Below are 25,557 nucleotides of genomic sequence, written 5' to 3'. Positions count from 1 at the left end.
AAGTTTTTCACACAGAGGGCGGTGACAGACTGGAGCATGTTGCCCAAGGAGGTTGTGGATGCCCCATCCCTGCAGGCATTCAAGGCCAGGCTGGATGTGGCTCTGAGCAGCCTGGTCTGCTGGTAGGCGACCCTGCACATAGCAGGGGTGTTGAATCTACAAGATCATTGTGGTCCTTTTCAACCCAGGCTGTTCTGTGATTCTATGATCTTCAAGGTCTCTTTCAACATAAGCCATTCTACAATCCTATGATTTTACTGAAATCCTGAAATTGGCTTTTAGTTATCATATACTCATGTTATACTATAAACTAGCATTAGCAAACCTGAGGAAGAAAAGGTCTCATTCACCAGTTTTACTTTTCTAATCATTTACAAATAATGACTATCTAGGAAGCCCAACAGCTGTGTATGTTACAGTATTCAACTCAGACTTCCGTTGATTCATGATTTCCACCACCATAAATACCAGTTTCTTATACTGGGCTGTTTTTTTCTTGCATACTCTATTTTAAGCAGTTAGCTATCAGTGTGGCAGATATTAGAGATCACTGAAAAGTGCACAGTCTTATACCACAGCATCATGAAGTTTCCATATTTCTTGTTTCTCCTTCTGTTGGCCCTCTACATTTATTCTTTCATTCAATTGAAACTCTTTTGCTGCCACTAGGAAAGCCAAGGCTGCAAACCTAATCTTGCCCAAATTTAGTTCAGCAAAGGTATTTTATTCCATCAAAGATACATTTTACAGAACATGAAATTCAGTAGAAGCTTTCCACTTTTCAACAACTGAATGCTAAAGAAAGCAAAGCCTAATACAAAGATATGATACAAAACAAAATCTGCCAGTCAACAGTGTGTACTAATAAGCTTTTTACAGAATTGTTAGCCATCTAATTTAATATTACTAGTAAAGATTTATTAATCACCCTGTTGACTGTTACAACTAAATGCATATACAGAGTATTACCTCTGTCTTTGCACACACAAAGTGAAATTTGCATATTACCTGCAAATGCCCCAAACAGCATTCATTGCTAATTGCTATATTTACCACTGGATTTCTTCTTCACTGCATTTTCTTGGGCAAAAAAGATGAACATTGTCTCTTAAGGAAGTTATTATTTGCAAATGGAGAAGCTTTCTTTTCTTTCTCAACTCTGGCCTGTTTGCCATATCAGAGCACAATTGTTTATATGAAAAAACCCACACCAAAAAATATAATATATTCCTTTTTCCTTTATATATATATAATATACATATATATATTTATGTATATGTATATATATATATCCATGCTCTACATAAAATAAAACTATTTGCTATTAATTTGGATCACATGGAACAGAGACAAAAAAGTCAAATACATATTCTAACTCAAGATATATAATAAAACAAGACTTAAGAGTGCCAAGGTCAATTTATTGCTTTATCAAGTTGACAAAACTGATCATATCTTTACGCATAATTCTGAAAAGAATTTGAAAAAGCAAAGATGAACTTAGAAAAAGGATTGCTTTAGTATCAACTAAAGTAGATGTGACATGGACGTTCGATGTATCATTTTGAAAGCTCTGTCTATCAGAATCCATAAGAAGCAGAAGTACAATTCCTTCCTCTGCCTCTGGAAACCATCCCACAAGTACAGATATTCATGTTATTTAATAAATAATAAAAACAGTTTGGGGATGAATATCTAAAAGGATTACCTATCATTAGCAATAACACAGAATTGAGTGATTATAGAACTTATCTTTCATCAACTTTCAAACTTTCAGATTTCTAGTACTTTTTAAAGTAATGAAGCTCATTTTTTTCAGTGCTACACTACATCAAACTGGGCCATCTGTTAAGCATCATTAAGACACAGAGCCCTCTGAGAGACAGAGAAGTAACATTTAGTGCTTGCTTAAATAGTTACAGATGTTTCTAGAAAGTGCTTTATAAAATTAGCATGTATATTCTTAGTCCATCATCCAGCAAACTGTGTCAAATGTGCTGGCCCCTGCAACCACACACATAAACTTGCAAGTTCAAGACCTTAGTAAATATTTAACTACGTGTGTTTAGTAATTATTTTTCACTGGCTAAGGGACCGATCCAGAACTCCTTCATTGACATCTACGATGGCTTTCTGGAGGAATTTGCATACAGGCAAGAAACCACCTAAGCCTGGAAATATTTCACCTTCCCTAGGCATGCCTCTCGCTTGAACATGCCTGATGTGCATTGCTAAGTCCTGCTCTGAGAGACCAGATCCCTTAAGCTTATCTGAGTCTCAGTGCCATAGGAAAAGTGTGGAACAGAAGTAGCATAAAATAATAATTCCTTGGATATGACCTTAACACCATACACCCAATAGGTCCCTGCTTACAACACACCTGAAGAAGAAAAGTTATTTGAGTTCTCTGACCTTGTGAAACTTGTGTTATCCTCATTGAAGAGAACTTTTTCAGTGACAATAGCTACAGCGTGTTCATCAGTCTGGTGTAGCATGCAACCAGGATTCACAAGAAATGAAAGAGAACAATGAAAGGAAACCTATGTCTCAACATCTTATAGAAAGGAATAAAAAAATGCCATTCTGCACCGTAGGGTCATTTTGTCTTTTTGATTTCATAATTGTCTGGCTCATCTCATAAACAAGTCCTGAAAGACTTCAGTACTAAATCAGCCTCAAAGCACAGAAACTCAAACCTTATTTCTACTGTCATTTTAAAATAGAGCTCAAGTGTCACCCCCCAAAAGCTTATAGCCCTGTACCTTCAGTGCAGTTGCACATTCAAGCAACAAAATACCTTGTTTAAACAATTTCTTTTTAAGGGGAATTTATAAGAGGTATCAGATCTTTTCTCCCCCAACTCCTCCTTCTCTAGTTCACAGCAATTACACCCATGTATCTGTTAAGTCTTGTACCCAAAGGAATATCACAATCTGGCATTACGTGAAGGCTAATTACAGACTCGAGTTCATACAGGTACCTAATGTATCATTAAAAGGAATTGTTCCTTACAACATATCCCCCAGATGAATCAACAACATACATTCCTTCAAAGTACACATAGCTTCTGGCTTACCTCTGCAAACACTGCAACATTGGTTCTCTGGAAGTACATGATCTTTTTCTGAGCAGTTCAATGGTGGACAAGTCTCTGTTACTTTTACCAAAACTCCATTCTGAAAATAAATAATAGTTTAAAAAGAAAAATTTAAAAGATGACATTAAGGGAAAGGATCACAGTGTTCCATCTACAGTTCTGGCAATCTCTAGTAACAACAGCATATTAGCAGGGAGCAAGCTATTGAGGTGTTTTTTTGTGTGTTTTTTTGTTTGGAAAGAACTTTGTTCTTTTGAAGTACTGATCACCCAATTTCCAAAAATTCCTCTGAAGGTATGACAAAGCAGAAATACAATCTTGATGTATTCATACAGTAATATCTATATGAAATGTAAATCAAGGTACAGACAGTCCCACAATTTTGATTTCTACTAGAGTGAGATTGTGCACAAAGGCTCTAGTTGCTTGTAGGAATTCTCTAAAATACTTGACATAGAACAGATCTGGGGAGATTTTGCAACAGTTTTACTTCATCTTCTTTCTATTCAGAAAAATCAGCTTCATCATGCAGATCAAACTGCTGTCCTGTTCTTTGTTCAGTTGATTCTTATAATCTCACCTCAAAGCAGCCTTCTCCTTTTCCTTCTTCCACTCCACCCTTCTCCATACCTGTATTTATTTCATCAGTATACCTTCTTCTTCAAGTGTACTGGCAAGTATACTTGCAAACAAGCTTTGCTTAGTAGTATGTACACCAGCAATGCCACAAGACTCCCTAGGCTTGAGTAAACTTATTTTCCAAAAGACTAGAAGCCTCACTAAGGAAGCTGATCGCTTATAACATTGCCAACCCATCTTTTTAATATGAGCCTAGCCCCACTCCTCCCATAATGTTTTTCATACAGAACAAAAAGATGGTTTTAAATTAACAAATCACAGAGAAAATGTAAAATATTACCTAAATTCATCTAAAGCTAGGAAAGCATAGGAAAGCCATATAAAAAGACAAGATACGTTAAAGGCAACAATCTCATAACCTGAGGGTTAAATACATGACTTTGAACAAAACATATTGACAGCACCTATTTGTTCATTCAGTATGAAGCAAGATGCTCATGCTAGCCAGAAGCTTTCTTTCACATCTACAAAGCACTGTGCCATACCATGCTGAAGGAGTAATTCAGGTGTCAGAAACAGCACAGGTAGAAGCCCTTGCTGTTCATTAACCTCATCAACAAGGCCACACCGGTTCAGCTGCATCTCCTCAGACTCCAGATCCTGCACAGTTACACACATGGAAATATCTCTGAGTCTACAAAGTGCAGACAATGCATAAGGTGCCCAGCAACTTCAAGAAACAGGAAGCGACCATTTTGTAGACACTACCAGTGGCTGCTCCAGAAACTGCAATCTTAAGTAAGGTCAAACTGTCTTTCCTTGCTTTCAAGCTGTCCTTGCTGCAAGTTGCATAACTTGTCAAGAAAAACAAAGAACAACTCATTTTTTTTATTAGTTTGGTTTGTGTTTTTGATTAAAAAAAACCCTAACAACTCCCTACACTATCATACAGCACACATCAAAGCAAGTGCCTGCACAAGCAGGGAAGTTAATGCAAGTGTTAGATTTCCTGCTCTGACTTCCACAGTAAAAGGGAAGAATGCCTCACAGTTCCATGTGCAACCGCAGTAACAAAGGTGATAAAAGAACCAGGCACAGTGAGCCATCATTTACTATCACGTTATCAAACTACCAGCTGGATAAAGCTCTTGCTATAACCCACCAGTTATTAAAGCTCAGACAAGACAATTGCAAAAGGGGTAAAGGATGCCATCATATGAACAAAAAGTGTCAACTGGCAATCAATCTAGTCAAATGGATGGCCAGAGATCAAAAAATGTTACAGTCAAATAAGTCAACAGGATAAATCAAGAAGCTATTAAAAAATTCAAATCAAAATCATACTGTCTTAATGAATCAGGAGATCTAAAAAAAAAAAAAAAAAAGATTTCTATTAACTCAATTACCATTAAGACTCTATTTCCCTAAATTTTCCAACTTGCTGCAAAATCTTCTTCTTGAGAAAACAAACATCATTCAGAAGCTTTAAAATAATAAAAATCTTTTCACATTGAGTATTCTTTGGATTATAATCAATTTGGTATAAGCTAGTACAGATCCAATTATAACAATTACCATCATTAGATTTCAGATTTTATTGACTTATAAGTAAGAGCAGTTCACATGCCAGAATTATTGCTTCAGGCTGCCTTAGGAAAATGACTGACTTTTTATGTTCAATTCACATACACAGTCACACATTCTAGATGGACATAGACGCCAAAAAAGCCCTCATTTTTGCATACGAAGAATGAGATCTGGAGTTAAACATTTACAAGATAATTAAGTTTCTTTAACTACAAAGCTAAGTACATTAAGAAAAAAGAATAGGGTATAAGCCGAATCAGTGACATGCAATGGAAATTTGAACTACAGGCAGCTCGTGTCAGATGGCTAACTTCAGAAAACAACACAAAGATGTCTGGGTTACTTTGATTCTTTCTTGCTGTTTTCACTGGGGGAGAAAGTTATCCCTTTTATTACCGATAAGCTTTTTGGTTCCGATTAGAACTCTCAATCAATCCTATAGGTAGGAAATTATTCCTTATTTTCATGAAAAACTTATAAGTCAAGCTTCTGGAAAGTTAACAGAGCCTTATCTATCTCTAGAATTCATATGGCACTCTGACTCCTCACTCTAGCAACAACTAGTAATATCTTGCAGATCAGCCAGTTATGAACAGGAATCAAGTCATTCACAGGCATTAACCCAGACTATAGCTGATCAGCAGTAACCTCCCAGTCCCACAAAAGCTACAGATCTCTTTCTATTGTCTTCAAATGAGCCACATTCTCTCACTGGTGAAACCCACAAACTGGAACAAACACTGAAAGCAAACAGGCATGAGTTTTCTGAATCACAGACACACTTGCGTTTTCCATAGGGACCTCAACAGTCTGGAGAATGCAGTAACTGAAACCTCGGGACTATTTGCAAGTCCTGCATCTGAGAAGGAACAGCCCCCGTGTTCTACTTATTTCTGACAGGTCCTTTGAGATACCAGGCAAAAGTATTCACGGGAGGGCTAAGAGTCATATACAGAAAGAAGTATTGAACTCACCCAACTGGTGACGGGGTTCTCTGGCTGTGCAGCACTCCCCTCAGGAAGCAGCCTACACCCAAGAGAAACTCTCCCATCAGTGGCTGGCCTTCATATGAGTCTGAGTGGCTTCACCCCTTCTGGTCACATGGGGAACACAGGTGCAAATAATCTGCTTGTGCTCCCTGGGCCAGAGACACCCCTTCACCAGGTGCTTAATCACCAGTGCAAGCTGTGGCCTAACAGTTCCCCTACACCCAGGCACCAGTATGCACACATCCAGCTGGACACCCAGCTGGAAAGCAGCTAGGCAGAAAAGGACCTGGAGGTCGCAGTGGACACCAAGTCAAACACAAGCCAGCCACGTGCCTGTTATGCACAGAAGGCTAACATTAGGGAAAGTCTTGCTAGCAGGTGGGAAGTGATGATTCTCTGCTTAGCACTACTGGCGAGACCATACTCTGCTTAGCTCTACTGGCGAGACATATGGTGTTCAGCTGAAGGCTCCTCAGGGCATAAGAGACGGAAGAACTAAGGAGTGACCAGTAATGGGTCACTAGGATAATTAAGGGACCGGAACATCTCTCCTGTGAGAAAAGGCTGAGATTTGGGATGGTTTAGCCTATAGAAAACAAGGTGGAGCGGGGGCAGAGTTGATCTTATTAATGTGTATGAATATGTGAACAGATGATGCAAAGACCACAGAGCTAGGCTTTTTCCAATGGTGCCTGGTGACAGAACAGAGACAACAAGCAATACAAAAAAGAAACAGATTCCCTCTGAATATCAGGAAACTTTGAAAACCGTTTTTATGCTAGGGTGACAGAACACACTGGCTGCCCAGATGTTGCAGAGTCTTCTCCTTGGACATTTTCAAAAGCCACATTTGTTGTGGTCCTGGTCACCTCACTCTGGGCAGACCTGCTTCATCAGGGAGGCTGAACCAGGTGATCTCTTGAGGTCACTTCCAATCTCAACCATTCTGTGATTCTTAGAAACACCTGTGCACTAACTTTGCCATTTTCTCTTTGTAGATTAATCTAGAGTGTTTTCAGGCAGGATTCCAGCTGGAAACAAGTAAACGGCTGTTTATCAGTAGCATCAGTGCTTATGGTTAAAAGGATGTTCAACAGAAGTACACTTGTTAGTCTGGATTAGTTTTCAGTAATAATAACTGTTCATAGATTGATCAAGAAAACCTTTGGTCCATATGGATCCATCGGTATTATTATCTTTGCAAGATGACAAATCTAAGTTAAAAGCCTTGTTAGCTTAAATTGATTCTTATGCAAGAAATAAAACTGTATCTTCAATAAAAATTGAAGCATGTAATCTTAACTTCATCTACTTGACATTAATGTACCTACAAATACATTCTCCTTTACAGACTCAAGATTTTTTCCCCTCAGTATTTTTAAGTCATTCTACATTAATAAACTGACAGCTGACCTGTACCACCTACTGTATGTCTTTCACGGATCAACAGCTTTTCAAACTTGAAATCTGTTTTTGAAGTCCGGAAATTAAACCACACACAGAACTTTTTTTTTTTTTTTTTTTTTTGAGCCATTTCCCTAAGCACAGAGCTCTTTCTTTTAGTCATACAACACAAGTGGAAAAGCAGCAAAAATCTCCATACCTTGTCCACCAGCAGGCCTGTACTGAATAGAAAATGATCACTTACAGCAAAAGTTCAGACTCGCCACCATTCAGACTTTATCTAGCAAGCATTGCTAATTGAGGCAGTAAATAAACAGGTGTTTCACTCAAGGTCATGCTTGAGATACAGTGAATGAACTTCCTGTCAACAGATTCTACTTCTTGTAGAAGCAGAGGGAGGCACTCGCTTAAATACTGTCCAGAATCAGAATAAGTTTTGCCAGCAAGGTTTGACATCATCTTGAAACACGGCTGTGGAAAACCCCCCCTTTTTTTTTTGAGGCTCATTTTTCCATGATATCACATTATCACATTAACAGATTCTGTTTCAAATACTTATTAATACTTTTCATTCAGATGTAAATAATGCAAACTGCAACATTACTCCAACGCACACTGACGTACCCATTTCCTTTAACAGTATGTGAAAAGAGCTTTGCATTTTATTGTTAGCTCCATCCTTCTTAATATGAGAAATATTTTACGGTCAGTGTGCGCTTTTCATCTTCACAAATGTATTCTCACACTCGCAATAATGAGTACAATGCTCTTATTTGCAGCATAGAGGAGTTCCACAGAGGTAGTTCAGATCACTCTGGTCTCACTTTAATGTGAAAATCCTCCCATTCTCCTCATCTCATTGCATACAGTCACTTTCCCTCCCAGATATACAGTTTAAGTCATGTTATAAATGCAAGGACCGAGGCCAGGACCTTTGTATATATGTCAAGCACCCCCACACAGCCAAACACTAACAACAGCAAAGTAATTTTGCACAAGCTACTTTTGCATCTACAACCAGCTATTGTCCATTTCCATTAGTGCACACAAAATTACTGCTCAGTACAGTCATCCGCACAACAATAACCAGATCATTATATAGTTCTTCCCAATAACTGCTCTAACACACTGATCTATTAATACCACATACAAGTTTCCCTTGTATCACCTTCCCTTCCATAAATTCAACAAGACAAAAAAAAAAAAAAAAAAAAAAAAAAAAAATCAGAAATACTTGGAAATTACACGTGGGAGCAAATGTGTTTAAAATAGCCATGCCTTTCTGAAGTGATAAATCACACTAAAGACACAGACATACTCTAGTTTCAACATATGCATGTCTCAGCAGAGAAATGGGTTTTTTACAATAATCTACTACTTCTTCTCCCAAGATAAGTTTTGACAAGGATTGGTTTCTGCCACACTTACCACGTTCAGCACTCATTCGTTACCATTTCTTGTTATGAATGTTTTCATCTAACACAGCCTCCCTTTACTTACGTTCTGAAACACCAACTGCAGTTCGTAGAGTCATAGAACATTTTGGGTTGGAAGGGATCTTTAAGATCATCTAGCTCCAATCACCCCTGCTATAGGTGGGAACACCTCCCACTAGACCAAGTTGCATAAACCTGTATCCAGCCTGGCCTTGAATGCCTCCAGGGAATGGGGAATCCACAACCTCTCTGGGCAAACTGTTCCAATGTCTCACTATCCTTACAGTAACGAATTTCCTCCTAATATCTAGTCTAAATCTACTCTCTTCCAGTTTAAAGCCATTTCCCCTTGTCCTGTTGCTACGTGCCTTTTTATAAAGGCCCTCCCTAGCTTTCGTGTAGGCCTCCTTCAAGGACTGGAAGGCTGCCATAAGGTCTCCCTGGTGCCTTCTCTCCTCCAGGATGAAGAGCCCTAGATTTTTCAGCCCGTCCAGCCCTCTGGATCATCTTCGTGGCCCTCCTCTGGACCTCCTCCAACAGCTCCATGTCCTTCTTGTGTTGGGAGCCCCAGAACAGGATGCAGTGCTCTAGGTGGGATCTCATGAGAGCAGAATAAAAAGGCAAAATAATTTCCTTTGACCTCCTCATCACACTTCTCTTGATTCCAACTCAGGATACACTTTGTCCTTCTGGGCTGCAAGAGCTCATTGCCTGATCATGTTGAATCTTTCATCAATCGATACTCCCAAATCGTTCTCCTCAGGGCCTGTACCTGTGCTTGGGATTGCCCTGACCCAGGTGAAGGACCTTGCATTTGGCCTTGTTGAACTTCATGAGTTCAGCATAGGCCCACCTCTCAAGTCTGTCCGGTTCCCTCTGGATAGCATCCCTTTCCTCTAGCGTGTCAATTGTACCACTCAGCTTAGTGTCAACCGCAAGCCTGCTGCATGTGCTCTCAATCTTGCTATCCATATCACCTACAAAGGTCTTATTTAACACCAGTCCCAGCACCAATCTGTGACAAATGCCACTTGTCACTAGTCTCCACTTGGACACTGAACCATCTACCACAACTCTGAGTGCAAGCATCCAGTGAGTGATCCATCCATCAAATCCCTTTGTCTCCAATTTGTTGGCCAGACAGCAAATGCTTTGCACAAGTTCAGACAGATGACACCAGTTGCTCTTCCTATATCCACTGTTGCTATGGCTCCATCATAAAAGGCCACCAAGTTTATCAGGCATGACTTTCCCTTGGTGAAGCCGAGTTAGTTACCACCAATCACCTCACCTTTATTTTCCATGTGCCTTAGTAAGATGTTCAGGAAGATCTGCTCCATGATCTTGCCAGGCACAGAGGTGAAAATGACTGGCCCATAGTTCCCTGGACCTTCTTTTCTTCTCCTCTAGAACATGGAGTTATGTTTCCCCTTTTCCAGTCAGTGGGAACTCCACCAGACTGACATGAGCTTAGCAGCTTCATCTGCCAGTACCCTCAGAACCTGTGATGAATCTCATCAGGTCCCATGGACTCGTGCACCTTCAAGTTCTTTAGATGGTCTCAAACCTTATCTTCTCTTACAGCAGGCAGAACTTCCTTCTCCAAGCTCCCTCCTTTGCCTTCTGCAGCTTGGGTGATATGGCTAGAGCTCTTGTCAGTGAAGACTGACGGAAAGAAATCACTGGGCACCTCAGCCTTTTCCATATCTTTAGTTGCCTAAGAGTTATGCACTTGACAGAGAAAGACCTCAGCCCAGTCCTTCATAATTTACCTTAAATAGTAGTAGAGCAAGATAGATAGTTTAAGAAATACTTAGGCAAATTTAGAATAATTCAAACAAAAGCCATGTTGCTACAAATTTTAGCATGTGTGGCTTAAATTTGCAGCTGGCTCAAGGTACTACTTCCTCTTTGTCAGCCTCATAAAATCAAGACATCAAAGAGAAAACATCCCTCCAAGTCACTTCACACATTTTTACTACACCGCAAAGGTCATATTCCTGCCTTGTTTACATGTCTGTGGCTTTCATTGACTTCAAGGTCACCTTTCCAAGACAATGGACATCACATTTGCATGAGGAGAGCTTAAAAAAAAAAAAATATTAACTTATCATCGCATTTGGACATCACACATTTAAAATCAGGGAAAGGTTCTACAACTTAAACTTACTTGACATTCCCTGCAGCTCTTAGCTAATACTCGTTGACCTTCTGCTAGCACTTTGCCTCCGTAGATACACTTTGCTGTAATTTGGGAAAAAAAGGTGAGGGATTAAAAATGTATAAATAAAATGAGCATTTAAGTAACAAACAAAAGCAGAAGTATAACACTAATCTAAAACCAGTCATCACACTCATATAGATACATTAAAAATATGATACCTTTTGTTTTCATCAGAAGTCAGTATGATACATAACTAATAATAAACTCATTTTAAGAGCAACTCATTTTAAAGAGCAGACTTCCTCAACTGAAGAGGAATAAGAGCATAAGAATAAATAATAGAGCCCAATTCATTAGCATTCATTAGAAAATATTACTGACACAGTAGTATTAGCTACTATATATATGTTACTAGAAGTCTTCGTTACTTCTTTCAAGAAAACTGAGATGTTTCATGTACCTCAGGAGAGTAATAAAAGCACAGATTTCAATTAAACCTTGAAATTTTTTTTGCAGGCACAAAGGTGAACTCTTCAGCTTACTGGAAAACTGGCAAATGGATTTGATTTAGCAAATGATTCTATTGCATCAATCTACTGAAGAAATACATTTCAGAAAAATATCCTGAATATGCACCTGAAATAAACAGGTTTCCAAGGAAACTGAAAGTCCCTACTAAAAAAAATTACTGCCTGAAGTTTTGACCCCTCTGCTAAAGGCTACCAGCTCCAGACACAAACCAAGAGATTAGAAAGTGAACTTTCCTCATCCTATGAAAAAATCAACTAGCTTTGTTTAGAATAACCACCGCTACAAAGAAGGCAAACTCCAGCAAATCCATGGCAGCCAACAGCTTGGTCAAGTATTACCATAACTATTCATAGTAGTCTTGAAACTGAACGTCTAAGTTCCAGTCCCATAAAGGACAGTAAATACGCTAAACTGGTCTATTATTTTCCACAAATCAAGTATCCATCACAAAGGCACTCTACATTACTAACAACTCAATGCTGAACACTGACAATATGACTTTTCCTGCAGTGTTTCTGCTATCTCTGTGCTCGACCAGTAACAGACTGGCCAATTACACTAAAAGGAAAGCAAAAGGATGTACTGTAAATGGCCAAAGATTTGAACATTTCCTGAGTTGCAGCAAAAGCACTGTGAAAGTGGAAGCATTCTAAGCACTCAAATCTCAGAAAATAAATCACAGATCCACTTCTCTCATAAGCACCTACAGGTGTGCACACAATTTTAGCAGTTGATGCCAACAGCCAGTTTTCCACAATAGCAACTGTCACAGCCAATTTCATTACAAACGCCTTGAAACTAAAGAAATAGTAGGTCAGTCATCATAATCTTTCGCACTAATGTGCTTCTAAGGATCTTCAGTTTAAACATACATACAAATGCTCTTTTAAATTAAAAAAAAAAAAAGAAAAACAATTTTTCAAAAAGAACTGTTTTCATTGTCCACTATGCATACAGAAACCAGATTTCTTCCTTTTGGTATCTCAGTTTTCTTGACTTTCTCTAAAAATACCCCAGTTTATACGGCTGAGTTGCAAACTCACAAGGAAAAACTGCAGATCAGGAACTTTCATTTACATCAGTAATTCAAGTAAATATTTTTGGGAGACGATGAATTAAAGAACTTTTCTGTTTTCTTCTATTTTTCCTCCTGACATGACTGCTTCTAACATGAAAACAGACACACCTGACAGCAAGTCAAGTTAAACCACAACTGAGAAAAAAATGATGAGATTTTCAACACAATTATAGCCTTTTGTCAGACAGTAATCTAAAGCCAACACAAGATGGCAGGGATCAAAACAGAATCACCTCATTTTTAAAACCCTTAACATATCAGACACCAGAACTGCTTTGTTAGTTAACCCACAGCCGAGACAGGAAACTTCAATAATCCAGCCATTCAATAATCCCTAGAGACAGCAAATTACAAGTGATGATTCTATCAGAGCAAAATAAGAAAAGCTCAGAGAAATTAACACCTGTGGTGCAGCCTCCTGGAAATCTCCTGCAATTACTGCTACATACCCAAAAGCAACTGACTGTGGCCCTAGTATATCATTCTGTCAAGGAGTTGGCATTTGCAATCAATTTCAATCAACTTCCATACATCTCTTCCCACTGACTGACAAGCTGAGTTCTTGTCAGAATAACAAGTCAAGTTTGTGCCAATCACTGACAAAAGACAATTCTGACTGTTCATCTTTCCATTACAAATATCAGGACCACAGTTTTTCATGGGGATATAAGCTGAAACTACAATTTGGTGCATAGCAATTACTTCATGTCCAATTTTAACTGTTGTACATACATGTGTCAGCGAACACATGTCAAAAAAAGCATCCACACTCTACACATTCAAGAAGGAACTTTCTAGACTCCCGGTGTTTTAAATAAAAAGATATTCTGAGACAAAAAAAAAATTAATTGAGGCAACACCACCTTTCCACCTGAGTTCCCTGTTCATAGGAGTCTTGTGGTAAGCAGAATACTTAGAACAAAATGCAACTGAAAGAAATGAGACAGCATGAGTAAACAACCAAACGAGATAACAGCAAGTGACCTTTGTGACATCTGTGCTTTGGACTAATAAATTCAATGACTAAAGCAAGCCAAAGGAAGTCTAAAAGAACGTTCATCTTTTCCTAGTAAATCTTAAAATAATTCAACAGCTTTGTCTTACAACTTGTAGAAAAAAATTATGCATGAAGTTTGATGTTCTACAAGAAGAGGCCAAAACATTTATTTTTTCTGCTTCTTAAGGCAAGATGGGCAACAGTACTCAGGTAAAATTCCCATGTATAAATTGTCTTTGTCCCTCATAGTACCATTAAGGCATCAAATATTGACTATTTCTTCCAAGAATGTTACCTACAGCTTTCATTTCCAGAAGATTAACAAGACTAACCACAAAATTTACTTCTTTTCATCAACTTATTTTGAAATGAGCAAAAATAATCACTGTACACAGTGACATTCACTCAGGTTCTGAAATTCTATTATGTTGAATGAAAACCTTCCAAACTGAAACAAAAGACAGACAAAAAGATAACACCCGAGTTTATTACTTGTCACTATGACAAGTTTAGACCAAAGGCTTCATCAGTAAGAGGTACAAGCTGCAGCAAAGATATTCTTTTTTATTACTGCTTGTTTTTCACAAACAAGTAGAAGAACACTTTTACAGCAACAAAACATAGCAAGACAATCTTGAAGATTTGCCATGCGTGTTCATTTAGAAGAAAATTACAAAAATCAAATTCACCACTGCAACTCGCTTTACCTGAATCATCAGGAGCTATTAAAGTCTTTATAAAATGCACCTGCTTTTAGGCCAAGTTTAGGTGCTTAACAGAGGGCGTAAGAAAAACGTTTTTGATCTACTTACCCTTGCATACTTTACAGCACAGGCTATCCACATGCACTGGGAGAGCATCAGGAGGGCAATCAAGAGGGGGACAGGACATCCTTCGACATTCCACAGCTCCACTCTAAGAAAACGTTTTCAGGACAAAATTCAATCCCTGTAGTTAGTGAATACTATATACAAAATAGATAATGCAGAAAACTGTTATGATAAATGAAATCACGTCTATGCATTACACACTCATCTTTCATTAAGAAGTTTAGTCCAGTCCAGCTACAGATTTGAAACCAAAGCCATCTGAAGATAAGCCATCCCTGTGTAGGTACCTATTTACTAGTTTTACTCTGCTTTCCCTGAGTATAACACATCAAGAAGAGTACACAAGCTCATCCCTACAACAACATAAGCACCACTTTCTGTAAGCTGTGCCAATCATCTCTGATACTTTTAACAATCAGTTTTCTATTTTCTTGAACAAACAGACTCTCTTCAGATATTTATCAAATAATTTCAACAAGACAAGATTTACATATTAATACTCTTCTGTTTCTTAGTTTTTCACAGTGATAAATGCTGAAAACAAGATCTGCATGTTGTTACCATTCAAGATGCAACTAAGCATCTATGAATACTATTAAGATAAGGCCTCCATTTAAAAAAACTACTGTGAAAACAATTCAAAAATCAAATAAAAGCAATGTCTGCATTCACCCCAAAACCATAAAGCCTTCACAAATATAATCAAAACAAATAAGACATGATTGTCAAGGGAAAGATTTTATTTTTAAAGCTTCGACATAAGATGTGTCAGATTTTCATTTATTTATTTTACTATTTACCTCCCTATTGTTCATTCTGCCACTAGATGCATGCTAAAAACATAACAATTCTTGGAATTCATATTATGTATTCAAGGACCGTTTTCACATTTTGAGTCCTACTTCTTAAAGTCCTTAGAAAGTCTTACTTTGCACGTGCAGTTCCTGCAGTGATCATCTTCAACCCAAGAATCTTTGTCTCTATAGATCAATCCATTTACTTGACAAGTCTTCTCACAGTGACAGTCTTCCAATCGACTCAGTCTTGTTTCCGCATAATTTAGCTACAAATGAAATTAACTTGATGAGATTTCTTCAGTTCAAACATGCAATTTTTAAAAGCCAAACATGAGAAAACTTAAAATTTATTTTTATCTGAACCAAATTTAACCACAACATTTGAAACTCCAAACCAAGATGTCAGCAGGTAACAAATAACCCTACTCATCTGACTTCGATGGAGCTGTGTGTGTGATCTAACATCAGCTTATGATATACACAACTGTCTCTTGTACTGTAATGAACCCCACTAAGATCTCCTTAGGCACTACAAAAAGTGCATAAGCTACAATTGATTTTAAATCAAATTTCTTAATTGCTCATCAATTTGCTTACAAATCTTAAGTCCTGATAGCTAGCAGACTGACTTTTTCTAATTACTTCCGCCTGTTCATTGTCAGCATCAGCTAGACTAATGCTCTCTGACTCGTAGAGAGGCTGTAACTTTATGATAATAAGATTTACAGCATTCTAATACAGAGTAGTATTCCTAGACTGACCCATGGACAAGTCCTGCTCCTGGAAAAAAACCCTGGGTTTGTGGGTAGCACTTAACATTCCTTACTCTTTATATTACCTCCTCAATTCCAACTACTACTATCTACACACCAGCAATTGCTGTGTTGACCAACGAGATACAATGCAATAACAAGTAGGGACAAAGCACATTCATACAGCAGTAGAAAGAAGGCAAGGCTTTTGGAATTCCCTCCTCACCACCTCACAGACCTTCCCTTCCTCAGAGGCATTGTCTTAAAGTGAGATTAATCCAGGGAGGAACACTCCCACCATATGCATATCTGGTAGCCAGTGTCATCATCTCTAACCCTTAACACAATTTCTAGTGACATTAACTAAAAATCCAAATAAAATTTGAAATTAAAAAATCCAGACTGCATATTTGGAAGTAAACGTGCATTCTTTCGACCCCACAACTGCCACTGCTCTAAAAACCATCCCATTGCCAGCTAGAAGGCAATTTCTCAAGGTCCTGATTTTTTTTTGCTTTCACATTTGCATTGGAACCACTGCAAACACTGAGGCAAACGACAAAATGAATGCATACCTTATCCTGCTCTGAATCCAGTGCTGTAATTCTGATTTATAGGTTTTATAAAGGTGTGCAGTGCTGTAGGCTTTTTTACATGATGGTATATATTCATATACATATATACATTTTCATCCTCTAAAATTCCTACCACTTTACGTAAAAATATTCTAATAAGCCTTTTTTCATTTCTGCCAGTATAAGAGCAAGATATTTAGAGGAAGAAAAGGAAAAAACTAGCAGGCAAGTAGCTGTGGCCTGTTTCCTCTGCAGTCCTGAGGAAAGAAAGCTCTGAATAATTGTTCTCTATTTCTTAAACTGTTTATCTGGTGTAATACTGGGATTGATACACATCTCCCCAGAATGCACATCTGGTGATTTCAAAACTGCTCTTCACATTTCAGAAACAAAACTATCCTCTTACTGAGTTGCTTGTTTTCAACAGAACCTCTTTTCTGATTGTTCTATTTAGTCACCATGTTTACCACCTAAAAGCCATATTTAGTTTCATTTAAAAGGTGTCTGACCTGTCTTGTGCTTCTACTTTCTAACAGGTCTCGTATTTAAAAAAACAAATTAATAATGAACATTCACATATGTTTGCTAGACAGTGTTTAATTTTTTTTTTCCCAGAATATGTATTTTTGAAAATAGTATCTAATATCCTTTGTCAGGACTATAAATATCTCCAGGCAAAGAAGAAAACACTAAGAAAATAAATATTTTTTCCCTTACAGCTTTCTGGATTGTTTATATTATTTTGCTTAGTAAGCTTTTTTGTTGTTGTTTAAATCTCATTTACCTCCTGCTCCATGAAATCAGCTAAAATACCCTTCCAAATGTTGTCAAATGAACAAAACTAAATTTGCTAAACATTTAAAATCTGGCTCTTCATATATCTTACATTTCATAGGATATGAACGGGAATATACTACTGAAGAAGCCCACACCATACCAGTTTCCACATACTAGCCTAATCCTGAGTTCTTAACATTCAGGAATGTTGGACTAGCTGTTATTCACATAGTGTACCTTCCATGTTTCTCTTTTGTCCATACAAATAATTGCAAAGAGATTTCTGTTTGAAGCATGTTATTTCTAGTGAAGCTAATAACAAATTAATAACAAATGCCTCACAAAACAACCCATCAAATGTGGACAGGAACATTTTGTTCACAGAATTACCCATGGTCATATACATTCACAATATGAACAAATGAGATGAACTATTCCAGGAACTCAAGAGTTTTATTTATTTAAATATCAAATCCAAGCTGCAGTCTGTCTGACCTCAGTGAAGGAAGGACTGCCTAGAAAGTTTTGCACTGACAGTCTTCAGAATCTCCTTCCAGCCCCAGCAACAAATAAATGAATGAAAAGCACGCTTACACATGAGCTCATAATTTACCAAAAATAAATTATAATCCACTCTCCAAGTGGATGCAGAAGATGCCCACACTGATTTCAGTGCAAAAATTGCACTGTTTTACCTATAATTTTTAAAGAGAAGCCAGCAGTATTTCAGCACGTCAGTTGGGAGTGCTGAAATATAGCATGCTCTTTTTCACCTGCAGCAAATGAACATGTTAGCTCAATTTTTAACACACTGATCTGCAGTGCTTCCCTACTAACAGACAGAAGATTAAATCAATTGAATTAATTTATTGGAAAGATTCCGATAATTTAAATGATGGCAAAATAAGCATGAGCTTTAGAAACTATGTCTTCACAAACATTGGTACAAAGAGGACAACGGCAGTAAGCTCGTTTCAGGTCATCATTGTATAATCCTGTTTACTATCTACACAACAACTTTCTGTAGTCAGTGCTTTGCCTCTGCACCAGCACAAGACTCATGGGGCCCTCCTCCTCTCAAGGGAGAGCCCTCAGAGCTCCTCTCCTATCTACTGCATAATTTGCACCGCTACCAACATTACAGGACCCCGCTGTCACTAGGCATGATGTTTTCTTTCCACAGCAGCCCTGGTTTGCATCTTCATAGTTTTGCATTATATGAACAGCACTTGCACATTCATTGCAAACAACATTCACTGGGTTATTATACATCTGTAACCAATTACAGACTGAGGGAGTAAGCGAAACCCTAGCTACCACAGATCCTAAAAGCTACAATTGAACTTGGAACCACAGGGCCTGCTATTCCAAAACATCACGCTCATTCTCTGCATCTCCTCGTGCAGGGCCAGAAGCCAGGCATCACTGCCCATGCACGTTAGCAGGCCATCCTCTGACCACCTGCCCTGCCAAATGGGATCTCTGCAGGATGCCGTACATTCTTCCAAATCCTGCTCTTTGCTTGCCCAATGTCCCATACGATATTACTTATACCTGCACTAGTATTACTTGTGGCTACTGACCTCCAGGACTGGACAGACAGATACAAATCTTAATGCTTCTCTCACACCTCTCTATTTCTAATTTGCATTTCTCTACCAAAATCATTTCTTTTTCTGCTGCAAGTATTTTTCCTGAATAATAGTATTTCTGCACACATTGCTACAAAAACAAAAGTCTACACTACTATCACTGAAAAGGAACTCACAAAGAAGTATTATCTCAGCACCATGTTCTGGAAGTACAGAGTCTTCGCAGTACAAATGCTGCATTATTTGCTTTCCCTTGTAAAGTACTAGCAAGCAAAAATGTAATTAACAGCAGTGCAAGCAAGTTACTCAGTACAGTGAATAATTGGAACTTGCTCACGGCATCAGCAGGGCTCAAAATAATTGCCTGTTTCACACTGCAAGCAGTGAATTCAACTAAAAGCTTCGCATTTCCTATTTGGAGTCAGCTTGTCCAAACCATATCAGCTGGGTAACTGGATTCTCAGTATAACGTGCACATTATCTTTAAAAAAGTTCCCTCCCTGCTAGGAAAGGAAAGGACACTTAGAAGCAGCAGAGTAACAAGTATCATACATATCAATGTTTTTCTGCTAGTAGCACTACTATACACATCTTAGTTCTGAAATTCCTTTCCAGTAACAACACTGAGATTGCAAGTAACTCCAGGATGGTTTTTGTTGCACTTAAATCTACAAGTAGTTAACACACAAATGCTGATTCATGTAAGACAATTAATTGCTCCTTAATAAGAACAGATGTTTCACTGACATTAACATAAAAAAATGTTCCCAGGGTTCCCTTCAGCACAAGCCAAGGGATCATCCATCTCAAAAAAACAGCTTCCTAACCCAGAACTTGACCACAGCCTGAGCTGAAGGGCTTTAGGTAAGACAGACATTGGCTGCACAGTGTGGGAGCAGAGCCTAAGCAAAGTCCCCAGCAAAAATCGCTGCAGCTTCCCATTCACCATTTCTCCAATCCAAAACAGAAGGGGAAGGAAAAAGAAAACCACACACCACTGTGCCTAACTGGAGCTGAATTCACTTCTACACTGTAAAAGTCATTGATCAAAGGTGTTGAGATCAGCACAGCCAGCAGATTTATAGACATTTCCTCATTTCAGCTCCCAAGGAGAAACTATGCCAGTCCTGAAGATTTCACAGGACTCCCCACAGGCAAAACCACACACTGACAGAATCACATGGTGAGGAAATTGTTGAGGGATTTCACTCCTTTGTTTCCACATTTATCCCTCAGCATGGAAAAGAAAATCAAGCTAAGGTTTCTCACAGAAATCAAACCCCAGGCATTTTGTCGCTAGCTACCAAATGCTGCGCCAGACAATAGCAGCTGTATGAGAATTAAGTGACATCCACGAAACTGTCTCCTTAAGTCCACTGCAGATAAGGCTACTGGCAGAAAGAGGGGAAAAACAGCTCTACCATGAAAACATAAAATAACTGCAAAAGGAACAGACTTATATGATGGTCTTAGTCCAAACAGAAAGAGGGAATTGACAAAGATGTTTAGGTACCTACTTTTGCAGTCATTTTCGCCAGGAGTTCTTGTAAATCCATGATTCCTTGCACCAGGCTTAAGAAATCACTGCAGGTTGGGCATGCTCAATAAAGGAAGTTTAAAAAGAAAAAGGAAGGGAGGAAAAGAGGGGAAAGAGGGAAATAACCCATAAATAAATAAAGTCTGTCACACAGCTAACATGTCACATGCTGCTTATCTGCACATAAAATACAATCTGTTTACAGACATTGTGTCAGCACACGCAAGAATGACAATCCTGAAAATATATATATATATTTTTTTTTTTTCAAGAATAAAAAAATCATCCACATTAAAAAAAAAGAGATTTAGAAAATAATACTTACTGCGATTCAGATTAGGACACTGCGTTATATATCCATTAGGTATAAAGACAACTTTCACATCTTGAATAACACCCTTTGTAAAAGAAGAGATAACTGGTAATACAGAATACAAACATTCACTTTGACCTGTGTCATAAGTCAGTTGTTGATGGTGTACAAAAAAGAGACCAGTGCAGTCTGCTAACGTGGAATATAGCTCAAGATGATGAAAAAAAAAACCAGCAACTCTTCCTCCCTAGCTTCTTGTGTAATTTTCATACCGTGCTTTTTTTAGTTTTGTGTTTTGCAATCAAGTGTAAGCTGCTTAAATGTCTCAAAATGGGACCAAACAAGTGAAAAGATACATTAAATAATACCCATTACACAAGACACTTGACCACAAGAAAATAAAACACCACCACAGCACTACTCTCTAGTGATTTAGCCAAACAAGACTATGAAATCTATCATTATACAAGGAACAGTATAAAGAGCAAGAGGTAAGCATCTGTATTTTAACTGTTGGGTCATGCAGCCTACTGGCTTTGTATCTCAGCAAACAGTTCATGTAATCACACCATCAGTTAGAATTAAATCTGCTTTCTAACCCAGGCAGATGGAGAGATCCCCTGTGTAGGGCTAGAGGAAATCAGGACTCCAAGGTCAGGAACAGACTGCATGTCACGTGAGGCTCAGAGATCAGACCAAGCAGGGCAGGAGAAAGTACCAGAAGATCCAGTGCCAGCCTGCAAGCTATCTCTGAGTTGCAAAGGAATCCCTGACAAAAGCAGAGGACTCAAAGCGTCACCCTGTATTCCCTGCACACGTCTGCCTTGAGAAACCCTACATGTGTCCAGTAGCCTAAAAATGCTGGAGGCGCATTCACTCAGTGCAAAGCTCTTCCTGCACTTTTTTTTTTGTACTGTGTAGCCTGCTTACTCCCCAGCACCCACTAACTTCTTTAATAATGGCATGGTCATTAAGTAAGAGGAGCAAGGGAACACAAGGGACTGCAAGCACTGCAATTTACATTTCCCCGACTGTTCATCAGACAGAATGACACACCTGTCTCCTCCCAGACACAGAAGAATTTAATACATTTCCTTCCAAATTAAAGATCATGGCAGTTATTACCTAATTAAATTACTGCTTTCTAAGATCACTGTAGTTTTTGGTTAACTCGCAGTGAAGCAGTTTTTGCAGACTAAGGGCAGTCACTTGCTCAAAATGCTCATTTCAATCCATAAATAAAATATAGGCCATTGTGCTTGAAGCCCTGCAAATGCAGCAACATTTCACATTTACATATTCGCTTTCTAAGACAGCAGAAGGTAATGAGAAGCACCGTCTTACTGCTTTATGATGAAACATTAACTGAAAATATTAATAGACATAATCAGATCACACTGTCTTTCCTGCAGAAGTGTATAAATTTATTAACCTTTTCATCTACGAGAATAATGAAACCATCGTAATAATGAGAAGCAATGCTGTCAACAGGAAAAGAAACATCCTGAAAGCCATTTTATGCACTTTCTGCTAGTAGTTATCAGTAAGAAATCAGAAGCTGAGGTACAAAAATAGATTTCAGGGCTTAAGCCTCTCCAGCGAACGGCTTAATCACGAAAAGATGAGTTTACAAAGTTTCAGTGTAGCATCACACGGAGTTAAGAAGTCATCCAGAGAAAAGCAGTGCTTTTCTTTTGCTTTGTTTTTTTTTTTCTCTTCAGTTAGTGCATAAGGAATTTTCATCACATTTGCATTGTATCTCCACTTCTGTGCCGTCGTTTGGACAGATATGCGCTCAAATACAGATAAAGGGGTGTGGGGGTAATCTCATTTGCTAGAATTTTGTCTTCTGCATTCTTTAGTAGCCCTAAGAGGACAAACAACCTGAAGAGGAAACATTTCTCTCTCTTTTTCTGGCTACATGAAAACATGTTACTATGGGTTGATGTCAGAACACCAATTTAGCAGGACAGATGCCTTCTGTACCAAAAAACCCTTCTGAAACAGAGTTACCATGATCAAATACAGAAGTGACCCTTTAACTCGAAGGAGCACAGATTTCGCTGATGTATTTTTTTTAACAGAAAGAGTTCATTACATGCAAAAGCTTATTACAGCCATAATTACTGCAACACTTACGAAGGAACCTGGACTATTCCTCCTTCAGCATTAAGTCTAGGTTGCTTAGAGCTTCCTACAGCTGCAGCCAGAAGAATTAGGCACGCACAGCTCCCAAGGGGCAAATCCCTAGTTTAGTTTAGCACCAGGCAGAGTTTCTCAATCCACATTCTGTGCTAAGATATGAGAATTTGGCCTTGACAGAGAGATATCAGGTGTCAAAATCTTCTTTGTTCCTTTCCCCAAGGAAACATCACCATTTATCTTTGATATTTGAACTTATAACTACAGCCAGAGCTTCATGATGCTCTAGTGTGAAGATCCTCCATCTGCACAGATTACCAGCAGCAAGACTAAATTCAGGTTTGTGGCACTAAATACCAAGCCCATCCCACGAGGATTTACAAACACAAAAGCCTTATTTATTACACTTTTCATATCCATACTACATGGAGGATTTATCCCACACACTGTGTAAAGACCCATGCAATGCACAAGCCCTTTGTTTCTACATTTTCACTTCCTCCATTGCTTTTCACCCTCTTTAAAACCTATTTCTGCCTCAAAGGCCTTGCAGCTGTGTAAAATGCATAGGCTAAAGTTGGTAATAGACTCTGCACAGATGTCTCAGCAGCTGCTCTCTAAGCCCCATGTCTAGGCAGTGCTACAGCAACCCCACTAGACAAGCACCACATCAGCATTATGCTCCTCTACACAGTGAAGAACTCCATGTCAGGCACCTGAACAACTGACTTCACCTTATTCCTTACAACTACAGGACCAAAACGAGTACAGAGGCCTGAGTGCACGTATGATGATGTACAGTTAAAACACAAAGCACCTGCTGTACCTCAAAAACAACAGTGGGATTGTAAGATCAAAACCTTCTAGAGCAGATCTGAAAATTACAGTCTTTCAACAAGGATCATTTAGACAGCAATGCATTAACAAGCTCATTTCTGCAGTAGTATGTGGAGGGAAACTTAAGGGGAAGGGTGCTCCTCAATGACAAAATGAATTTTTGCAAGTAATTCTGACAACGATAGCCATCAATTCCATCCTAGAATAAGTGTCTTCTGCAAGCCTGGTATCACCATCTTTCTTTCCTTTTGTTTCCCAATCTCATTATACGAGTATTCTTTAGCATTAAAACAAATCTCGCTTTTGGGCCACACAAAGAAGCCCAAAGGGTCTATGCGTGTTTTTCAAAGGAAGTAATTCATGAGATTCCCTTCAAACCAAACAGATATAGCTGTATTAAATTTGGTCTGCATTAGCTCCCACCGGTGATATGCCACAACTACTCAGCCTTGTCTGAATTCCAAATGTTTGGCCATAACAGTCAAACTACATAGCGAGAGATCCTAGTCGGAGGCTGACACCTCCACTCCCTTCATTACGCCGTACAGCACTTGATTCCCCAGCAAGCTTATTTGTGGAATAATCACTGAGAGTAAGGACTGGGAACAAAACATAAGGAAAATGGCAGCCACTGAGCAGCTGCTGTGTCTTAGAAATATTCTACTGGAAGACCACATCCTTCCCCTTGCTCTTCCGATACACTGAAGAATCATCATTTGAAATTAGCGTAGAACATACTTTAATGCTATTCACTTACAGAGTGAAAGAAAGAACAATTAATTAACTAGCTACCATTAAAATAAGATTATTTTTGCAACAGCATAGATGATGCTTTGAACAGTATCCAGTGCTTTTTCATACAAACACATATTATCATGGCTCCAACACAAACACAAAATATGCTAATTCTTCTTTAATGCTCTTATTTCCCTGAAGAGCACTGTTTGCACTACGGAAAACAGATCTATTTATTTATATGCTAAAATGGTGAAACAAATTGCTCTCAAAAAGAACGGGAGGGTCCTGCTGACCATGTAAATATACAGAAAGGGATGCGTACTCTTTACAAAATGGCAAAGCCCCAAGTTTTCGGTATGAGCAACATACAAAAGTAAGACTTCTAAAACTATAAAGCAGGATTAAAAAAAATACAACCAATTCTATTTCTGCCCTGAAGAAAGTTAGAGAAATATTTAAGCATGCATGAAGCAAAGGCACCTGTTGAGTTTCATTATGATCAATAAAAATGGTCAGCTCATTAGCATATCATTAGCTACCCTGTTGTTTCCGAAGTGTTAATACGTTGAAATATTAATTTACAATTACATAATATACCAGAGTCCTGAGGCATCGGATGTCTGCATAAAATGAGAATTTAAGATGAGCAAATCCAAAATGACTTTTTTTTTCCTACATAGCTATAAACATATGTTTACCATCTGTGGAATTACGGGAAGCAGCTGAGGTAAAAAAACAGCAGCTGTAAAATAAAATAATGCTATCAATTTCACTTTACAGTGACAGCCAGCTGCTCAAAGATGGA

General features: G+C 38.4%; 1 protein-coding gene across 1 annotated transcript in view; it reads right to left on the bottom strand.

Moving 5' to 3' along the window:
• NELL1 (neural EGFL like 1) overlaps positions 1-25,557 on the bottom strand; it is a 266,056-nt gene that overhangs the window by 196,950 nt on the left and 43,549 nt on the right. The window contains exons 5-10 of the mRNA XM_042837211.1: positions 21,048-21,120; positions 20,703-20,785; positions 15,621-15,755; positions 14,675-14,777; positions 11,263-11,336; positions 3,077-3,176 (exon numbers count right to left, since the gene is read on the bottom strand). Of these exons, the coding sequence (XP_042693145.1) occupies positions 3,077-3,176; positions 11,263-11,336; positions 14,675-14,777; positions 15,621-15,755; positions 20,703-20,785; positions 21,048-21,120 (568 nt within the window). The remainder of the gene's footprint in view (positions 1-3,076; positions 3,177-11,262; positions 11,337-14,674; positions 14,778-15,620; positions 15,756-20,702; positions 20,786-21,047; positions 21,121-25,557) is intronic.

Source organism: Centrocercus urophasianus, unplaced genomic scaffold (assembly GCF_019232065.1).
Source record: "Centrocercus urophasianus isolate 14NV4802_14NV808 unplaced genomic scaffold, USGS_Curo_1.0 seq_7, whole genome shotgun sequence".
Classification (NCBI taxonomy): domain Eukaryota; kingdom Metazoa; phylum Chordata; class Aves; order Galliformes; family Phasianidae; genus Centrocercus; species Centrocercus urophasianus.
Note: the sequence above shows the minus strand (reverse complement) of the source record. Positions and strands in the feature narration are given on the sequence as shown.